The sequence below is a fragment of the Cygnus olor genome, chromosome Z, assembly GCF_009769625.2.
Source record: "Cygnus olor isolate bCygOlo1 chromosome Z, bCygOlo1.pri.v2, whole genome shotgun sequence".
Taxonomy (NCBI): domain Eukaryota; kingdom Metazoa; phylum Chordata; class Aves; order Anseriformes; family Anatidae; genus Cygnus; species Cygnus olor.
Window position 1 is genome coordinate 61,935,552 of NC_049198.1, and position 18,280 is coordinate 61,953,831.

Here is an 18,280-nt window from a genome sequence, read left to right on the forward strand (position 1 = left end):
GAAAGTAATGACTTGGATCAGCTTTGCTATTGCTGGAGGTGAGGGTAGAGAAGAGAAAGCTTCTGAGACTCAGATGTCTGCTTGACCTTAATTTCAATCAACAGAAACTGCAGAAGTCAGCAGAGTCTGTTTAATTAAAAAACATCTTGATCAGGCAATGTTTCCTTTTTTAAAATATTTTGGATAGCTAAACACTAACAATTTATTATTATAATCTGACCAAAATTATGCCAGAAGACAGAGTTGCATTTTCTATGCAGTGGTTCTGAGGCTAAAAAAAGATGTATATTCCCCTTCTCCTTCCCCATCCTCATATTTAACCAGATCCAAATTAGCTCTCATGTGAAACTCCAGCTACCTCTGCCTCAGAGAAACCTAAAACCTTCTTGCAGTATAGCCTGTCCCAATCTTCAGTGTATTTTCAGCTATGGTTCTCTGGCAGTAGCTTGTTGTTTAATTAAAACAATCAAATTCTCATCAGAGGACAGGAAATTGCTCTGGGCCTGCAAGGCACCTGAAAACAAACCTTGTTTAATTCTGATTTTAGTTGCGACATAAATGGATTTATCTGGCCATGGCTTTCCTGACAGCCTCTCCCATGTGCTGGTGCGGACTGGTGGTGCTAGTGAGCAGCAGCTATGCGCTTCCCTCTCTAATCACAGCAGTCAAATGCTGCTGGCTTCAAGTACTTACTTGAAGGGCTTTTCCCCAGTGTGTGTCCGGATGTGGTTGTTGAGTGTAGTAGCACCAGCAAAGGCCCGGCCGCAGTAGCCACACTTGAAAGGCCTGTCACTGGAGTGTGTAACGACGTGGTTCCTCAGCTCCGATGGCTGCGAGAAAGACTGGGAGCAGTGGCCGCACTGGTAGGGCCTGCAATGGGAAAGGGAAACACCACGCTGTCAGTGAGCCCTGTCATCCCAAGTCAGAAACTACGTGGGCAGGAGCATCTGGTCTTCCCAGGAATTTCCAAAGAGAGCTGCGGGGGCAGTTCTTTGGGGCTTTCTTGGTAGACACATACCCAAATCTTCATGACTTCTTTAGCAAATGTAAAATACTTGTGCAGGAATCACCTGACAGTCTGTGGGTGTGATGGCCCACAAAACAGAATTCAGCGAGCTAGTGAATCAGCACTACACATCAGATGCTTTGCTTATTTTCCCAGACTCGGTGTGGTTTGATTGACAGAAAATTCCTCATACATCAGAGTTAAGAGGCTTAGGAAGATCTCTGACTACTGGCGCCTGCTATAGTCTTACCTACAAATATGTCTGGTTGTTGCAGATATGTTCAACAGGGATTCTATAACTGCTTATAGTGAAGGTCTTCATACTGATTTGGAGGAATCTATTTTATTTTGTTTTGTTTTGTTTTGTTTATTTTTTAGTTTTATTATTTTATTTAATCTTATTTTATTTTTGAGAACAAATTTTGCAATGAAAGACACTGGAAAAATTAACCACCTTGTTTACAGTTTTTTAATTTTCTTTTCTATTTTCTATTTTCTTACTGCTATTGAAAATATTTTAATTTAATTAACAGGTTTCTCCCACCCAGACTGAAAATGTCTTTATTGTGATCTTGAAATGGAACCCATAAATTAGGTTTTCAACATCACAGCTTGTTAAAAACAAATAAACAAACAAACCTGACTGAGATGTTACAAATTCAGAATCATAACAAACACACTGTAAACACGGAAAGAAAAGAATACAAGACAGCAAAGTGAGACAGGACTTCTGAAATGCAAATACCTTTGCTAACTGAAATTAAGTATAAAGAAATTGTATCTATATATTTCTGTTTTGTAAAAAGTGATTTAATATCAACATACTACATTTTTTTTCCTTTTCATATTTCATATAAGTTAGTGACAGAGTCCTACATGTTCCTCAGACTTTTTGTTAAGGAAACTAAAAATCCAGGGGACGGAGAGGGATGGGGTGGGATTTGGATATTTACCCTGTAAAACATTTTAAACACAGCTCTTGATGTCTGCATCTCAAGAGCCAATGGCAACCACCAACTTAATTGCTCTCTCTTTAATAAATGTGTATGCTTAAATGGCTAGAAACCAAAACTATAGTGAAGGGGACAATGGTGACCAAGCATGTACAATTCAATTAAGTGCAAAATAAAGTGAACTATCTCATTTGTCAAGTGAACTGCTTAATTGTGGCTACTTGCATCACTGAACACAAATACTATTATTTTACAGTGCTTCAGAGCAGTGAACCCTGATTGTAGAATTTTTTAGCTTGATTAATAGCTCAGTATTGGTCAATAACTCAATAGCTTATAATTTTAATTACTTACATTTGAAAATCTAACTGCTCTCCGAGTTTGAAAGAAATATGTAAAACCTATGGATAGGTTACTTAACCTGGATGATACAGCCCTTAAAAATATGAATATATGCAAAATAATATTTTAAGAAGGGAAAAAAAAAAAAAGTAAGTACTGAATATCTGTTTTCCTTATTGGAAGACAAGCAGTAACATGTTTGCTAGTCTTCTCTCTGCAAGTGCATGGTTAATTTGCACAGAAAATATTTATCAAAATTGACATGAAATTTCAAGTGCTGGTAAAACAAAGATTTGTGAATGCAGAATTATTTGTTTAGACATTTTCAAATCAAAAACTTTTAAGCAAAAAGAACACATTAAGATATTCTGTATCCAAGAAACATTGATTTTTTTAATAGTGAAAGGGACCATTAACATCTATTAGCCTCTGGTTATCTATTTTTAACAGCTACCACAATAAATGATACAACACTACATAAAACCAATTAATCTTTTTTTTCTTTCTTTCTTTTTTAACAGTCAATGTGATTAATTTCATATTCTGAAAAGTCACACTGTAACTTGCATGTAAATTGTTGAAATTCCAAGCCTGCTATCAGTGAACATTGTGATACCAAGTAAGATCTTTTTACCACCTACACTGGCTCAAAATAAATTTTGAGTTTAAGTATCCTTGTTTTCAAAGGATATTAATATACTCAGAATAAATTTCACTGGCTGATGCTCAAGACAAAGAGCCCTGTAAAAATTACCTATTATTAGATCACTTAGACTGCATTTTTTCCATTCATCCATGTCTTGGCAGAACAGCTCTTAAAGAAGTTAACCTACTCTTTTGGCAGATACATTTCTCCGATTTATACACATGTGATTCTGATTAAGAATGAAGTGGGCAGAATAAGTAATTTTTTCAGGCTAGAGGTATGACATATTAAACAGCTCATTTTAAAAGGAAAGCTTATATAGGCATTGAAGTACTATAACAATTTAAAAATGCCATATCTAATTTATACAGTAGACAGATTCAAAATATGCCAAATTTTCACAAATTTTGGATACTACACTATTTTTTCAAGAGCAAAAAAAAAGACTTTCAATAAGTAGAAAAATTGTATTTTTTTTTTCCTTTTTTTTCCCTCCTCTGGTAACCATTTTACTGTGTTCAGAATTTTTTTTCTTGACGGAAGATAAAATCAATACTTAAAAAAAAAAAAAAAAGTGGTGCAGAACAACTGGACATGAGCAATGCGTGGTTCAGTGAATACATTGACGTGGGCAGAGCAGGTCTGTCTTTGATGTAACAATCATGTCTTCCGCCATCGCTTTGTCTGCATTGGGACACTGAATTAAGATGGTGATCTCTGGTGATCTTAGAAGGCTACAGGCAGAAGGGGCAAAGTGACAAAAACAGTGTTCATCACAGGTGGTTTTTGCAATGATGTGTTGCTAGGTTGATTGTGGCCCCAGCCCAGAAAAGCTAATTCCCACTGGAATTACTTAGAACACTTCGTACCTTCTTGAGCTAGTGAGTATGCAAGTGAATATAAACATAGCTGTGTCATGGCCATGATGCATACTGATGTTCCAGAAAATTAATGATCAAGCAAAATGGATGTCAGTCAGTTCATATAAAGGCCTACATACCTAAAATATTTCTCTGCAGATGTACGGGGATATTTGCAAGCATGAAGGTAACTGGTTTGATAAAAACAGGTGTACCAGGGCTTGAAAGTACATGCTGACTGTCTGAAGAAATATTTTTTTCTATAAAAAATTATCCTTCAACTATCATGTACCAGGAACAACATAGTTTTGAATCTCTTCATCACTGACTTTTTTTATTTATTTTTACAAAGGATCTTGTAGGCCCTTCCAGATGTAAATCAACCCTGACCAAAATCTTCTCATTTAGTATTTTTAAGAAAGTTACATTTAAGGACAGCTAAACTGATGTATAGCAACGGGTTGATAAAAGTGATGTGCTGACATCTGTCAAAAGCAGTTCTAATGATTCTCATTAACTGCCTACCTACATATTCTCCTAGTTCCTGTCTAAGCTTAAAGGAAGGATATCTAGAACCAAACTCTCATGTTAGAAAAATTACACTTGTCATTGACCACATGCACCATCAATCAGTTATGTATCTTTACTACTGTGTTGCATACATCAGCATTTTCTAGAAGCCTAATCTTACAGTTCCTGACCATATGATGGCCCACTAAAGTGAAATTCAAGAGGGAATGTCTGTAATGTAATAGTTTTAAGGTTTTGCAGTTATTTAAATTTTGAGCTTTTCCAAGGTTTTCAAGTTGTGTTTTCAAAAAGGAAAGCAGTCAAGAATATTTTTTGCTCCCTAATTAAGAAAATCTCTTAAATGATTTTGCCCTGTGGTGATGGTGTCTTTTCATGTCATATGCTTTTTGTATGAATTTTTCTACGAGAAATTTCATCTTGTACATGACCAGTACAAATGTCATGTTCCCCATAAGGCTTATTGAGCATAACCAAAGCTCATGCTTTATGCAGCAGGTAGGCAACATGTTAGGACATAACAATGTAAAAAATCCATTTCTCCACATCTGGAATAGCTGCTGACAGACAATTGTACATTTAGATTGATTACTTTTAGATTTTCATTTAGCAAAAACAACATATCCCTCTGATTATTTATCTTTTACCATTCCTCTGCTGAAACAATGTACTTTCTAACCCCTAACTCTTAAGTACATCCAGCCAGTATAAACATATTTTCTAAATCATAAATTCTTATGAAGCATGCTTAAGGTACACTGAATTTTTATAATCCTGAAAAATCTTATAATTATTTTCCACTGAATTTTCAGATTCTTTCCTTTATGATGAACTGGTTTCTGGTGAGGCCTCCTCAGAACCAAAGTTGCTGTTTTCACAGGTCATGTGGAATGCCAATGCAATATTTAGGAGCTGAGTTCCTCATAATGGTGAATTCTGAATACCAGTAACTCTACACTGAAAGACAAACTGGCATATTGCTGCTGATTTTCCCTTTTGTAAAAGCCTTAGAAAAACACCAACTGAAAGAAGAGAGACTGACAGGCAGTTAAAGGTGCTTTTCTTATTGTTGAGGGCTGAGAAGAAAACAATGTGATTGTTGTCAGTGTCAGAGTGTGGCACACTGAGCCCAGCAACAAAACATGCCATTCAGCCCAAGGCAGGGTTTCATGGAGCTGCGGGGGAAACTGTCACACCACAGCCTCTGGTAGAAATGAAAGCAGAGAGTGCTGAAATGCTACAAGCATCGATTTTCAAGGCCAGACTTCAAGAAGCTCTAAAACATGCAGTAACCAGTGATAAAGAGCACAGCTGCAGCCAGAGAAACTAGGTCACAGTTTTCTGAACAGAAACGTATTTTGGAGGGAGGTCTTCTTCTAACAAGTTGAACTAAGAGTCTGTAGAACACATTGACACCTAAGGGTACTTCTAGCTTGCACACTGAAGCGTTCCTAGCATCAGTGTGACCATGAGTGGGTTACATTCACTAAATCTGGACCCAACTCTGCATCCCCTGCTGCTGTTGTGTTCTGCTTACGCAGCAAGGCTACAGCCCTGAGCACTTCATGCACCAAGCATCAGCACATACAGGGAAGCTGAGCCCACCGGGGATTCTAGGATTGCCTTTTACAAATGTTTGTGGAGGAGCTAACAAAACCAGAAAGTTAGAGTGAGTAAGTGTTGTCAAACTTTTGAAGCTGTCAGGGAGAGGTGCTACTCTGTACACCCTTTGTTGTTATTAACTACGAGTACTGGGAGTTTGCAAACCTTTGTGAAAAGATTATGCAAGAAAAAGCATTAAATTCAGCATGATGTTTACTTTAATTGAGCAATATTCCATAGCACTCTATAAACAGAAATAGACAACTCTTGCTCACATTTACTTTTTGTTTGTCTTTTTGGAGATGTTTAAATTAATTAATGGACCTTAAGGAGAGTATCAAGGTCAAAGGCACAGAACCTATAAAGAAAAAGATAAACACAAAATGGTCTGGGCTATTATATTAGAGAATAAGATCTATGAAATTGTCAGTTTTAAACTACAAGCTCATGTTTTAAAACAAAACAAAACAAAAACCTCGCAAGTAAATTTTGAGGTGTAACAGCAAAATAAAAGTACAATAATATCTTTTGAATAAAAAAGAATTGCGAAGGCCGGGTAATATCTACAATTTATCAGTCTCAGATACAATTATATAGAGGGGTTTTCCTAAAATTGTCAACTTAAATACTTGGCAATCAATGAGAATACATATCACACAGGTGTACAAACTGTATATGAAAATGTTCCACAGACAACTCTCGGGAATTGCAGCCATCTGCCTTCCCCCAATATCAATACATCCTGAAAGTGGTGATCAAGTGAGAAAGAAGAAAGAAGTTGTTAAAAGAAACTGTGTCATTAGCAGAAGAAAAAAAAATGCTGATTAAAATGATATAAAATTATATAAATATAAATATTTGTAAAATTATAATATATATATTGCTCTAAAGGTGATTCACAGAGGCTTATGCTGTATACCCTTTTCTGGAGTCCCCAGATAGTAATGTTGGAAATTTCTGCAACAGTGGGGAAAAAAAAAAAAAAAAAAAAAAAAAAAAAAGAGAGAGATGACAGATTTCTGAATCCTGCTTCAGGAAGAGTTGCTCAGAATGCTTCTGTCTGGGCAAGGTTTAAAAAAACCCTGAAAGGCACAGCAAGTCCCAGAATTCAGATCTTGATGGATTTAAGTCTTTACCTCCCACATTCTCTCTAACCTCATTTACTATTAGCTTCCAAGAGGAACCTTACAAATTTTAACAAGCTAAAAAGTATCTCCGTGGATGGGGAGAAGTAAATTATAAGTAAGCCATTAAATAAAGTTAATTTCAATTTAAGTTGCAAACCTAATTGTTATCTAAAACAGCAAAGAGCTGGTCTTGAAAATTCTTCCTATTTTGTATTCATATTGTTTTAAAAATTGTTTTATTTATAAAATCATCTACATATTAAATAGGAACATTTGTTTTTCTCTACCTAATGGAAATAAATATATATATATATTTATGTCTGTTCATCTTTCTGCTCTCATTCAGATGTTTTCTGAGCCTGAGTAGCTTTAAAGGTGTTCTTTTGTTGTTGTTGTTTTGTTTTGTTTTGTTTTGATATTATTATTTTATTTTTATTTCTCAAGTCCCAGCTAAACTGCTTTTTTCATGTCTGTCCATGATTTGGACTCCTGTATAGGTTCAAAGATGTTTTCCCTGCACCTCATGCTGTAGGTAATCAGCATTGTTGAAAAACAAATACAAAGCCAGAACAGATAGTCTGAAGTCATTTCCTAGACTAGACAGCCCTTGCTGCTTCAGTCACATCAAAGATATAGTGGCTGGTTTGCTCACAAATTGCTGACAATAAATGGGGAGCTGTTTATCAGCTGCAGTGGTGCTGCAGTTATCAGCAAGAAAATACAAACCAGAGAGTTGTATCCAGTCCTTTAGGCTGGCAGGCAGGTATTCTTTCACAAATCATACCGTATTTTCTTGGCTCCAGGAAATTTTGTACAACACTTTAGGAACATTTCATGTGAAGAAATACAGTATGTTCAAGAAACCAAAGGCAACTCTTTTCCAGCCACTAAATAACTTATCTATTGGTACCTTCTAAAAGACCAAAACCTGGCCATGATATAAGTTCAACCTGTGATGATTTCAAAGTGGGAATATGAGAAACCAAATCCTAGAACAGTTATGATCTGCACTAACAATTACTTTGGTATTTAGAACACTAAATGAATTGCAATGAGACTGAACAGATTCATGTGACTGATGCCCCACTTCAACAGATCTGTTGGGAAATGTTTTTACAACAGTTTTGTTGATGGCACGCCTCACAAAAACAAAGAACGCATTACAAAAGTGGCCTCCTCAAGCAGTCTACATAATTTATTTAATGAGAAGATATAGTGATGTAAGCCATTATTCAGTAAAGAGGGAACCTGGCTGTCACAAAACAGAGAATCGCAGTAACTGTATGTATTGAACACATTGTTCCTCAGTGTGTCTTGCATCCTCTTGAGATTAGAATATCTATACATAACACAACAGAAAAAGTTTCATAAGAATTAGATTCACAAAAACCAACAAGTCAAAGATGAAACCAGCTAACTTAGCTAACATGAGTATTTAGAAAGAGGCATTAGCTATTACATTTCAAATCTTCCTGAAAGCTTCTACATCAACACTTAGTCTTTACTCACCGATTAACCATCCTTCTGCCCCAAACCTCACCAAATTTTTAGAGTCCTTTCTGTAATCACCCTTTACTCTCTTTGGTCCTGCAGGAGAGATATAACCACCTGTCCTCTGATCTAAATAATTTGATTACTATGTTGTAGGGTATTCTGAGGAAAAATTGCTCTACACTTTCACGGTGAATCTGTCCTGTATTGCATGGACAAGTTTTTGCAGAGGCAAAATGGGAAGACACCATGAATCAGGAACCTACTAATGATGGTGTTCACCTCCAAAGCGGAAGACTTGAATTCCAGCTTGTGTTTCAGTGAACATTAGACACAGGATACTTAGAAGAAAATAGAATAAAAAGGCAAACCTCCATGATGACAGCCCTAATACTAAGATTGACTTATCTTCTGTTGTTCTCTCTGGCAAATTAGTATTTAACTACACCTTAGAGTGCAGAACAGCTCCAGTAGGAGAGACTCTTCTTGTATTAATTATTGTCTGCAGCTTGGTTCTTTATAAAGTGAGATACAAGTTCAAGTGAAGAAAAGGATGAAATCTAGTCTTCACAACCTGGCTGGATGAATTGCTAAGAAACCATGTGGAGGATCTTCGCAGCATACCTCTTCTAGACCCCTGATGCAGCATTTTATGCTCTTCTATGCATCTGCTTAGGATGCTTTAATACTGAAAACAAAAAAGTCTATTAAGCTTTGGAGAGTGGACCTTTCAGGATATTCTATATTGTGGCACTTAAATTGGCCATTGTGTCCTACAGCTTCTTTAGTGTAGCATTTGTTTCTGCTAAGACCAGCATGAAATTCACAAAACATTGAAAGAAGAAAATGTTGATTTTTTTTTTTTTTTTTTTGCATTTGCATTTGCATTTGCAATATTATAAACTCTTCAAATTCTATGAAGATTTGAATGGAATCAAGTTTATCCCTAGCATGCTTGAAGTATTCTCCTGGAAAACTGGATTTATGCTCTAGTGTATCTTTAGTCTCAGAATCACACAAGCATATGTGTACACATAGATAATCACGTACACAAAAAGACATAGACATGCATACACACGCAGACTCACAGGTGACTGTTTTTATACTGCTTTGTTTAAAAGAAATTCACAATTGAATGCTGTTTTGAGAACAAGTTGCCAGGGATTCAGCTGTTCTGCTCAAACCTTTTCACAGCTGAAGAAGAGACAAAACATGGACAGCTTTTTTTATTGAATTAATTTGATTTTTGTCTTTTGTCCTGCCAGCTATCAAAATTGTCAAATAAACCAGCTTTGATTCATAAATAATGGTTCCATTATATTTACTGTGCCACCGGTCAGAGTACCTGAAATTTTAATTCACTTGTTCAGCTAAATTTCATCCTCAGTTCACGGCCATAAAATTCTGTATTGACAAACTTTCAAACCAACTTTGACTCTGAGGTATCTAGTCAACATTTTTCTTCTGTGTGGATATTAGTTTATTGAATAAGTGGCATCTGTTTTCCTCCACATCACTAGTGGAGTAGGTATTTCCTTTTGACAGCTTTGCACGATTTATGGGTTTGCATGCTCTGAAGAAAAATAGTACTAAGCAAAAAATTCCAATTCATTACCTCTTAGTACTTAATTAAGTTCATACACATTGCACACTATAGGTGAACCCTGAAATGACTGTGACAGCCACTGAGCAGCAAGTTAGATTATCTTTGGAAGACAGAGAGACTTTTAATTATCTTGACCTCATTTTTCCTCCTATGATATTCATAAATTTTCCTTCTATTTTGTTGCTTCCAACAGATGTACCAAACCATTCTGAAAACAAGATTATATCCTTAGCTATTTCCTTTTATCTGTACGTTTAGGCACCAAATGTTTTTACAAATAGGGAAGTCAAGCAATGGTTTTTATCAGCTTACTTCACAGAGCAGCAGATGAATTATGTTGTACAGGTTTCTCCTAATAATGGTTTGGTTTTGGAAATGATAACAGCTTGGTAAAAGAATAAAGCAGTGGATCTGGCTATCAGTAGATACAGAAATAAAGAGAGCCTGGGTTTTACCTGTCAGGGTTCTGCGTACACACATGCATCTGTAAGAGGATCCGCTGGGTGAAAGTCTTAAAGCATTGCCCACATTTCCAAAGATGCCAGTCACTGAACTCAGAATTTAGTTGGCTTGTTGAAGTTGGGCTTGCAAGAACTCGTTGGTTTTTGACACTGATCTGGTTAAATCCTGACTCGATGGACCCAGACTTATCCAGGAGAGAAAAATTTCTGCTACACGGAGTCTGTGGAAATACTACGGATCGCTGTGGAGTGGCAGGGGATAGTTTGCTATTTTTATTAAATGGCTGTAGGGTGTCTTGTCTGGACATGGCCTCCATTACAGTCGAAGGGACATTCACTGGGAGAAAACAAGAAAAGTAAATAAGATCCTTTTTATGCCTTTTTAGAACTAATACAATCTTGGGAGACACCAAACAAAAAAAAAAAAACACAAAAAAAAAAAACAATCAAACAAACAAACAAAAAACCAACCCATCCTCTATTTTATTCACACTAGAATTATACACTTTTGTTTTAACAATTTATTTTTTCAATGGGCTTGAACAAGACAGTGATCTGAATGGATGATGCTGATTCTGTGACACTAGAATGAAAATTCATACAAAGAGGTATCTGAAGCTTACAGGACTCAGAGAAACCTGACTGTGATATACATTTGTTATACAGTGAGATTGTCATGTGAAAGAAAACACTGCTGTACTTGTGATACCCTGACTCTGCATGCTGCAATCAGCATGTGCAATTGTGATATCACAGACAAGCATGAATTTTGAAAGCATGAAGAAAAAATCCCTGTTCAGACACTCCTTGAGATACAACAGGGTTTACATATCTCCTGCAGCAATAGTTTCCTTATCCTTTCAATACGCAGACACTAAGGGTATTATTACATCTCACAAATAGTCACACAACCAATACAATATAAAGCCAGTGACTTCACCACGACCTGTGTGATTAACGCTAATAGCAGTCAGATTACCATGAGACAATGCAAAGTATAGGCAGAGGTATCTTTGTGCATTGATTTCCCACCTACAAAACAGGAACAAGCTACAGCTTATGAGGCACTCAGATATTTCAGCAACAGTTGCAATAAACTGTTCTCACAAAGAAGCAGTTCAGTATTAAATCTGGATATCACACGATAAGGAAGGCAGGAGTTCAAACATACAGAAGAAAGTTGAACAGCTGCCTCATTCCTTGACTACCATCTAGATCATGCAGTGAATGAAGCAAGGGTCATATGGAAAAAAAATGAGTCAGATAATGGGAGATTGAACCACAATGCAAAAAAAAGCATAACTTAGGCCACCTGCACCCAGTGCATTCTCATGTTTTCTAATTTTGTCATGCTCGACTTCATGACATAACATTTTAATGGAGACTTTTAAATTAAATGTTGTATGCATGTCTGTCTCCATATGTTCATGTTTAGTTACTGTCACAAAGCGTTTATACCTGTGTATGTGTATAAAAATTACCTACTTAAACAGGTGATTGGAAACTGCACCTTTGCTTAGGTAAATCATTATAATAGATTTCTAAGAGCAAATATGAGAATTAAATTTCATTTATGAACTGGAATATTCTAATATCATTTAATATACAATAAAAATGTAATAAAAACTAATGTTATGGTAATACCTTATATTATACCAGTTACTTCAAAAAGTTATGTTTTACTTTATTTTCTCAATCACAATGATCCTAATATTATATGCTGTTTTATATACTTAAGTTGAGGTCCCTTCTACCGTATTTTTCTCTGGAGTATCTGAGGACCTGAGTTCTAAGTAGAGTTACATCCTTGGGTCTGTCTGTTACAAGTTTCCAGACATGTAATACATCTTTCATGTCTCTAAAAATGTTCAGTACGAGGGGTGATCCCTTTCATTTTCCCACAACAACCTCACACACCAAAAAGATCACTCTATTTTTTTTTCCTTCCTCCCCTTATTTTTTCCTTTTAATTTTATTCATAGAAGTCCATGGAAGAAATAAGATCAAATTTTGCACTGGGTCAAAATACCTCTATGCAGTAGATATGCTTATGGGTTTAAGTAGTAGTTAAGTCTTATAGCAGCCTGCAGCTGGCTCCATGCTCAGAGATGAATTTCATCTACTCATGTCAGTTTCTCTGCAGAAGAAACTCAAACTTTTCTCACAGAAAAATAACAAGTCACAATATTTATAAATTTTAACCATAATGCTGTGCTTTTCAAATAAAGGTTTTGTAAAGCTTCAGCTCATGAAAGAAAAAATAATATTTCTATGTTGTACACTGCAGAGCATGAGTTTAATCAGCAAACATTACTGCCAGTAATTTAATTTCTTTTAAACTCTTCTCAAGCCCAACAGATTTGAAAACTCAAGACAAAAAAGGATGTTTATTTTTGACATTTTAATCCTTGCTATCTTACTGTTTTATTGCCCCCATGGTTCACTACTTAAGTTGCTGCAAGACATGAGTTCATCTTACAATAGCTGTTTAAATATCCAAATACTTGATGGAAAATATGTATCCTATATATAATTGATTATACGTGGGCAACCACAGGGTCACATTAGACCAAAGTCAGTCAAGCATCCGTTATTGGTTTCTTCCACCATGTAGACATATATAGCTGTCAAAACAGAAAAAAAGATCTTTGATGCAACCTCTAATTGAGTTCCACATGCAAACAGTGAAATTGAAAGGTGTGCGTGGATCACCTAATCCCATTATAGACAAAGGTATCCAGCACTTGATTGCACTGGGTCTGTGTTATAAGTTCCATGCTTAATTTTGTGATGATTCCTAGCAAAATAAAATATTGAGAAGGGGTAGAAGTATGAATGGAAATGGGGATGGTCAGGATGGAATGGAAGTTCATTGTAATTTCAGGCTACCTGCACTCAACTTGTATTGAGAGAAGCTCGCTTTTACCTTTTAACCACAAGAAACTCATCTCTACAATCACACAGACATAGCATTTCTCAAGATACTCAGGTAACAGAACAAACAATCGCTAACAGAGGCCTGATGGACCTACAATACACTACTCTTTTGGCTACACAGTCTCTTGTGATAGGTCTCGTAACAAACGGAAAGAATCAAGTTCTTCTTAAATCAGTTAAGAATTAAATCATCTCTTCTTAAATCAGCTAAGAACCAGTTAAGAAGCCAAGCTATCCTTAAATCAGTTAAGAATAAACTAGTAGTGAATCACTTATAAGGAATAGTGATTCCACACACTACCAAGTTAAATGGGGCTGCCGTAGTGGGAAATCTGCGTGGACCTGCACACTTTCAGACACCTCAGTTTATTTAGGTAATTATATCATGATGTTGGTAGCTTAAGTGTATCAGCTTCGGGGTTTTATTTTGTATACATCAAGCTTACCTTAAATATATAGTCACTTTCATTTAATATGTCTTAAAATACCCTAGGAATATAACTGATTAGATATGAAACAGGAATTCTGGCTTGTGCTGGTAGAAATAGAGAAGCAACTTACAATTTTCATCTTGTGCGATGCACTGGAGAGGGATTCCAAAGAAAGATGTGTAGCTGTCATTGTACCACACCAATAGCTCTGTACCCCGTGGGATATCTATACAAGCCCGGTAGAATATATTTGACCTAATCAAGAGAAAAATAAAAAGGGCCTAATTTAGGAATAGAGCACTCCTCTTGTCATACACAGTATTACAGTAGAAATCCATAGTTTTGGAATCATTTCTGCACATAACTAAATTAATATCTTACTGAATATTTTAAAACTGAATTTGTCCTCAGTGAAGGACTTTGATCAGTTTCTGTAGCACAGTTAACAAATTGCTTTTAACTAATTTGTAACTAATGTGTTTTAAACACCAACATTACACTAATGTTAAGATTTTATGAAAAGACTGATATTTTCTTACAACGTCCCTTTGAAAATGATTTTAGAAATGTAACACCTTGCTCATTTTGTACAATGTACACAGTTCAGTGAGTTAAGCCATTGAAACAGATTTGCATTTACTATCTAAGATGAAGTTAATAAATTTTAGAAGTAAATAAATGACAGTTCTTTTAATTTGAATGAGTGCTTTTAGCCAGAGGTTTCTTATAGTATGATGTGTCCTTTCATTACAGCAGTAAACCACCAAAAAGAGAGATCTTGGATTATTGAGTAAAATAGACTTTGGGTTAGAGAAGTGCAAAAATGGAGTCAATCTGATCATACAAACACAGAATTCTTCCTCTGTATGAAACATAAGGATAACATCGATGATCCTTCAGTAAGTATAAATTAGTGTTACCTTAAAAGTTATCGCATCACTCTGTGGGAAAACTGTGGGTAATCTTAGACCAAAAAAGAAAAATCCTAAAGTCTGTAGTATAAAAACTACAGCCTTGTCCTGATCTTGCACTGGTGTAAATAGTTTCAGAGTGATACTTCTACCGTTAACAGTTTTACATTGGGACAAAAGCTGTGTGCGATTAGATTCAGGCGCAAGATAAAATAAAAATGTTATCAGTTTGTAGTGACTTTTCCCTTAGGCTTCACATGGAACAATAAAACACCTTCATGTGAGATGGATAGAAATTCAATATATACAAGAAGAACAGTCTACTCCATCTGAAGGATTACATACCAAAATGGTACAGTCAAAGTACCAAGAAATGACCATTTTTTATAACAGCTTATGTAAGGCAGAAAAACATCTATAGACCAAATAAATAAATAAATAAATAAAATAATGTTAGGCCTCAACCAGTTTTCTCAGTGAAGAATTGCTACAAATGTTAGCCTGAAGTTCAAGATAAAAGTGTTTAGGGTTGGTAGGCCTTAAATTTAGACTTTCTATAAAGAATTGGCTGTAGCAATGCAATTTGTTCCTTGTATAACACTGCAGACACAAGGAGAATCCTTTACCACATTTTTCATGGCAGTGAGATATGCACTTGTCAACATATTTTGTCACCGCAAAGTGGCTCTTGGCAACAGGATCATAAAGATCAATAAAAAAGTGCGGATTCTCAATATTTTACTAGCAGCTGCAAAAATTTCATTTATCTTGTTATTTTCCTCGCTTACTGCCACCCTGTCTCAGGAGGGCACTGCTAGCTAAGCAGAATGGTTTTCCTACTGTTCTATGAATATCTGACAAAAACTCTCCCCTTTGTGTCTCTCCCTCTCCTTCCCTCCTCCTCTTCTCTTCTTCTCTCTCTTTCTTCCCAGCACTGCACATTTCATTAATTCTTTCCACTATTACATAAAAATGAAAATCAAAGCCATGCTATAAATTACCAGTATCTCCTAACTTGAGAAAAATTGAGTCTACTTTGTACTTCACCCTTGTAACATTTCATCTCTCAGTTTGGCTTCCCTTAACATAAACACAGCAGCCCAGCAAATGAATGTGCTAAAACCAAATGACACACTTCACTGCTGAAAGAGCAGAACTGTTTTTGAGCAATGGGTGGTCTGTGAGGCTTGGAGTAGGCCAGAAAAAAAAAGTGTAAGCGTACACCGTTCCTTACAAGCGTGCAGAGCTTCCAAAACTCGCAGAAATCTCTGCATGCTGAAGTACATCAAAGGGATTTTTCCCTTTTCGGATAATATTTCCTTTGCTGACATGTATTTAGTATTGTGGTTGGATGACTCATAAAGATAGCTTCATGGCGTCCCAACGCAGTTGAAGCAGAACACATGCCAACAAACATTATTGTCAGCCTCAAAATAAAAACAAAACGTTCAGCTAAAGGTCAATCAATCAAGAGCACTTTGAAGAAAATTCCGTTTAGATATTACAAATCATAACAGAATGAATTTAAACCAGCTGACTTTCTGTGAGGAGGACGTCCATGTACAATAAAAATTAGGCCGGTTTTTCAGTGTCCAACTTTTCTATTTTCTTACACTTGGATGCAGTCACTGGTGATGGATGCCAGTTTTTTAAATTGTGTTTTTGTAGTTCATTTTATAAAGATCTGAAGTAATCAAAAACAGATCAACAGAGGGAACTCTAAGTAAAAAACTCCATCATGAAAGGAAAGTTGTAAAATCCACTTAATATTGACAGATGTGTAATGACTTTCTCATGTTCGTGTTCCATTTAGGTTTGTCATCTATATATATGTACACATTTTTATATATCTATGTATATATGCACGCACACACCCTGCCACACTGAGAAATAGTTCACAAGATACCCACAAAAATACTCTTTCATTACAGCAATCCTTATTCATTATCTACTGCGTTTATTTAAAATCTGACAGGATTTTAGGTATAAATATCAGCTATTTAAAGGTATAATAAAACATTTGTAATGTATAAATAGGATTGTTATTTTTTTGTGTGGCATTATTTAGTCAACTGGCCAGAGAATAAAAAAGCTGAAAATGCAATTGAACAATTTTACCATCGTTAAATTGGAACCCTATGGGAAAATCAAACTTTATATATATTTCATTTTAGCTTGCTTTTGTATGTTTTATTTTTAATTTTAAAGATACTTTAAATAAGTTTAAGATTCCTTCTTAAAAAAAAAAAAAAAAAAAAGAAGAAAAAAAGAAACTCCACTCTCTAAAACAACTAGCCAAAACCAGGATTGCTCACTGTGGCTGGCAAACACAAGCCACTCTTTGATGTACTTCCTATCATGTTTAATAAGGCCAAGCAGTTGCTTCTGATTCTGAGAAAAAAGGTTTGTTTATAGCTGAGATCATGTATTTATGTAATGCATTGTCTAGGTTTTCTGGATCTGTTTGCAAGTATAAAGTAAAAGGCACCATAATTTCTTTACATTTTCTTCACATTTTGACCTTCTCTATCCAGCAACCTGAGAGGCACAAGCGCTAACAATCATGGCTAGCAGGTGCACTCTGCAGATAAGCCATAGGTGCACACATGGCTCATGACTGGCTCTCTCAGAAAACCTGATTTCAAGTGGGGCTCTTTCCTTTACCCCTTTCTCCAGCACACACACCTTTAGGAAGTGCGGAAGACTACTTATAGACATGCGTCTGATCAGACCATTTGAAAACGAGCAGAGTGCTTCGTGCAGTGTGATTGCCACACAAATGGCACCTAAGAGGGCCCAGCCTGATGTGCATGCTGCAATGGCCTCAACTCCTGGCAAGAAGAGTTATACATCTTCTCACTACACTCTGTAGCTTTTCTATTGCCCCGAATGGACACATTCACAAAAGCACTACCACTTTCTTTGCAATCAAAGGTAACAGCACCAGTGACAGTAACAGTCTGATTTTTCAGTAAAAACCTCTTTTTGCTGCATTGAGTAAATGAAGCGTACTTTACCTGTACTGAACCACTGTTAAGTTCTGTTCCCCGCAGTGCCTTGCACATCGGATGTACCTCATCCAGCTTGACTTACTGGGTTCTCCACCATCAATAAAGTGCTGCAGTGTCCCATCTTGGTCATATATCTGGGGAAGAGGTCACAAGGTCAAGTAGTCAGAACAAATCATCAGCAATCTTTTTCACTGCTGTGCTGGTGTCTCTCTGTGCCTTTTCCAGGAATTTATTGCCATGAGATTTGTCATTGCATACTGATGCTCTTAGAAATATACAGCAAAAACAGCAGAAAAGTATTTTGGGGGATGCAAGTTTATCATGTTCCTTTTATCAAGCCAATCTTTTTGTATTAAACATGTTTGTGG

General features: G+C 36.0%; 1 protein-coding gene across 1 annotated transcript in view; it reads right to left on the reverse strand.

Moving 5' to 3' along the window:
• Positions 1 to 689: 689 nt before the first annotated feature.
• PRDM6 (PR/SET domain 6) overlaps positions 690 to 18,280 on the reverse strand; it is a 67,836-nt gene continuing 50,245 nt past the window's right edge. Inside the window, exons 3-6 of the mRNA XM_040541262.1 lie at positions 17,919 to 18,046; positions 14,121 to 14,245; positions 10,617 to 10,959; positions 690 to 870 (exon numbers count right to left, since the gene is read on the reverse strand). Coding sequence (XP_040397196.1) covers positions 690 to 870; positions 10,617 to 10,959; positions 14,121 to 14,245; positions 17,919 to 18,046 — 777 coding nt within the window. The remainder of the gene's footprint in view (positions 871 to 10,616; positions 10,960 to 14,120; positions 14,246 to 17,918; positions 18,047 to 18,280) is intronic.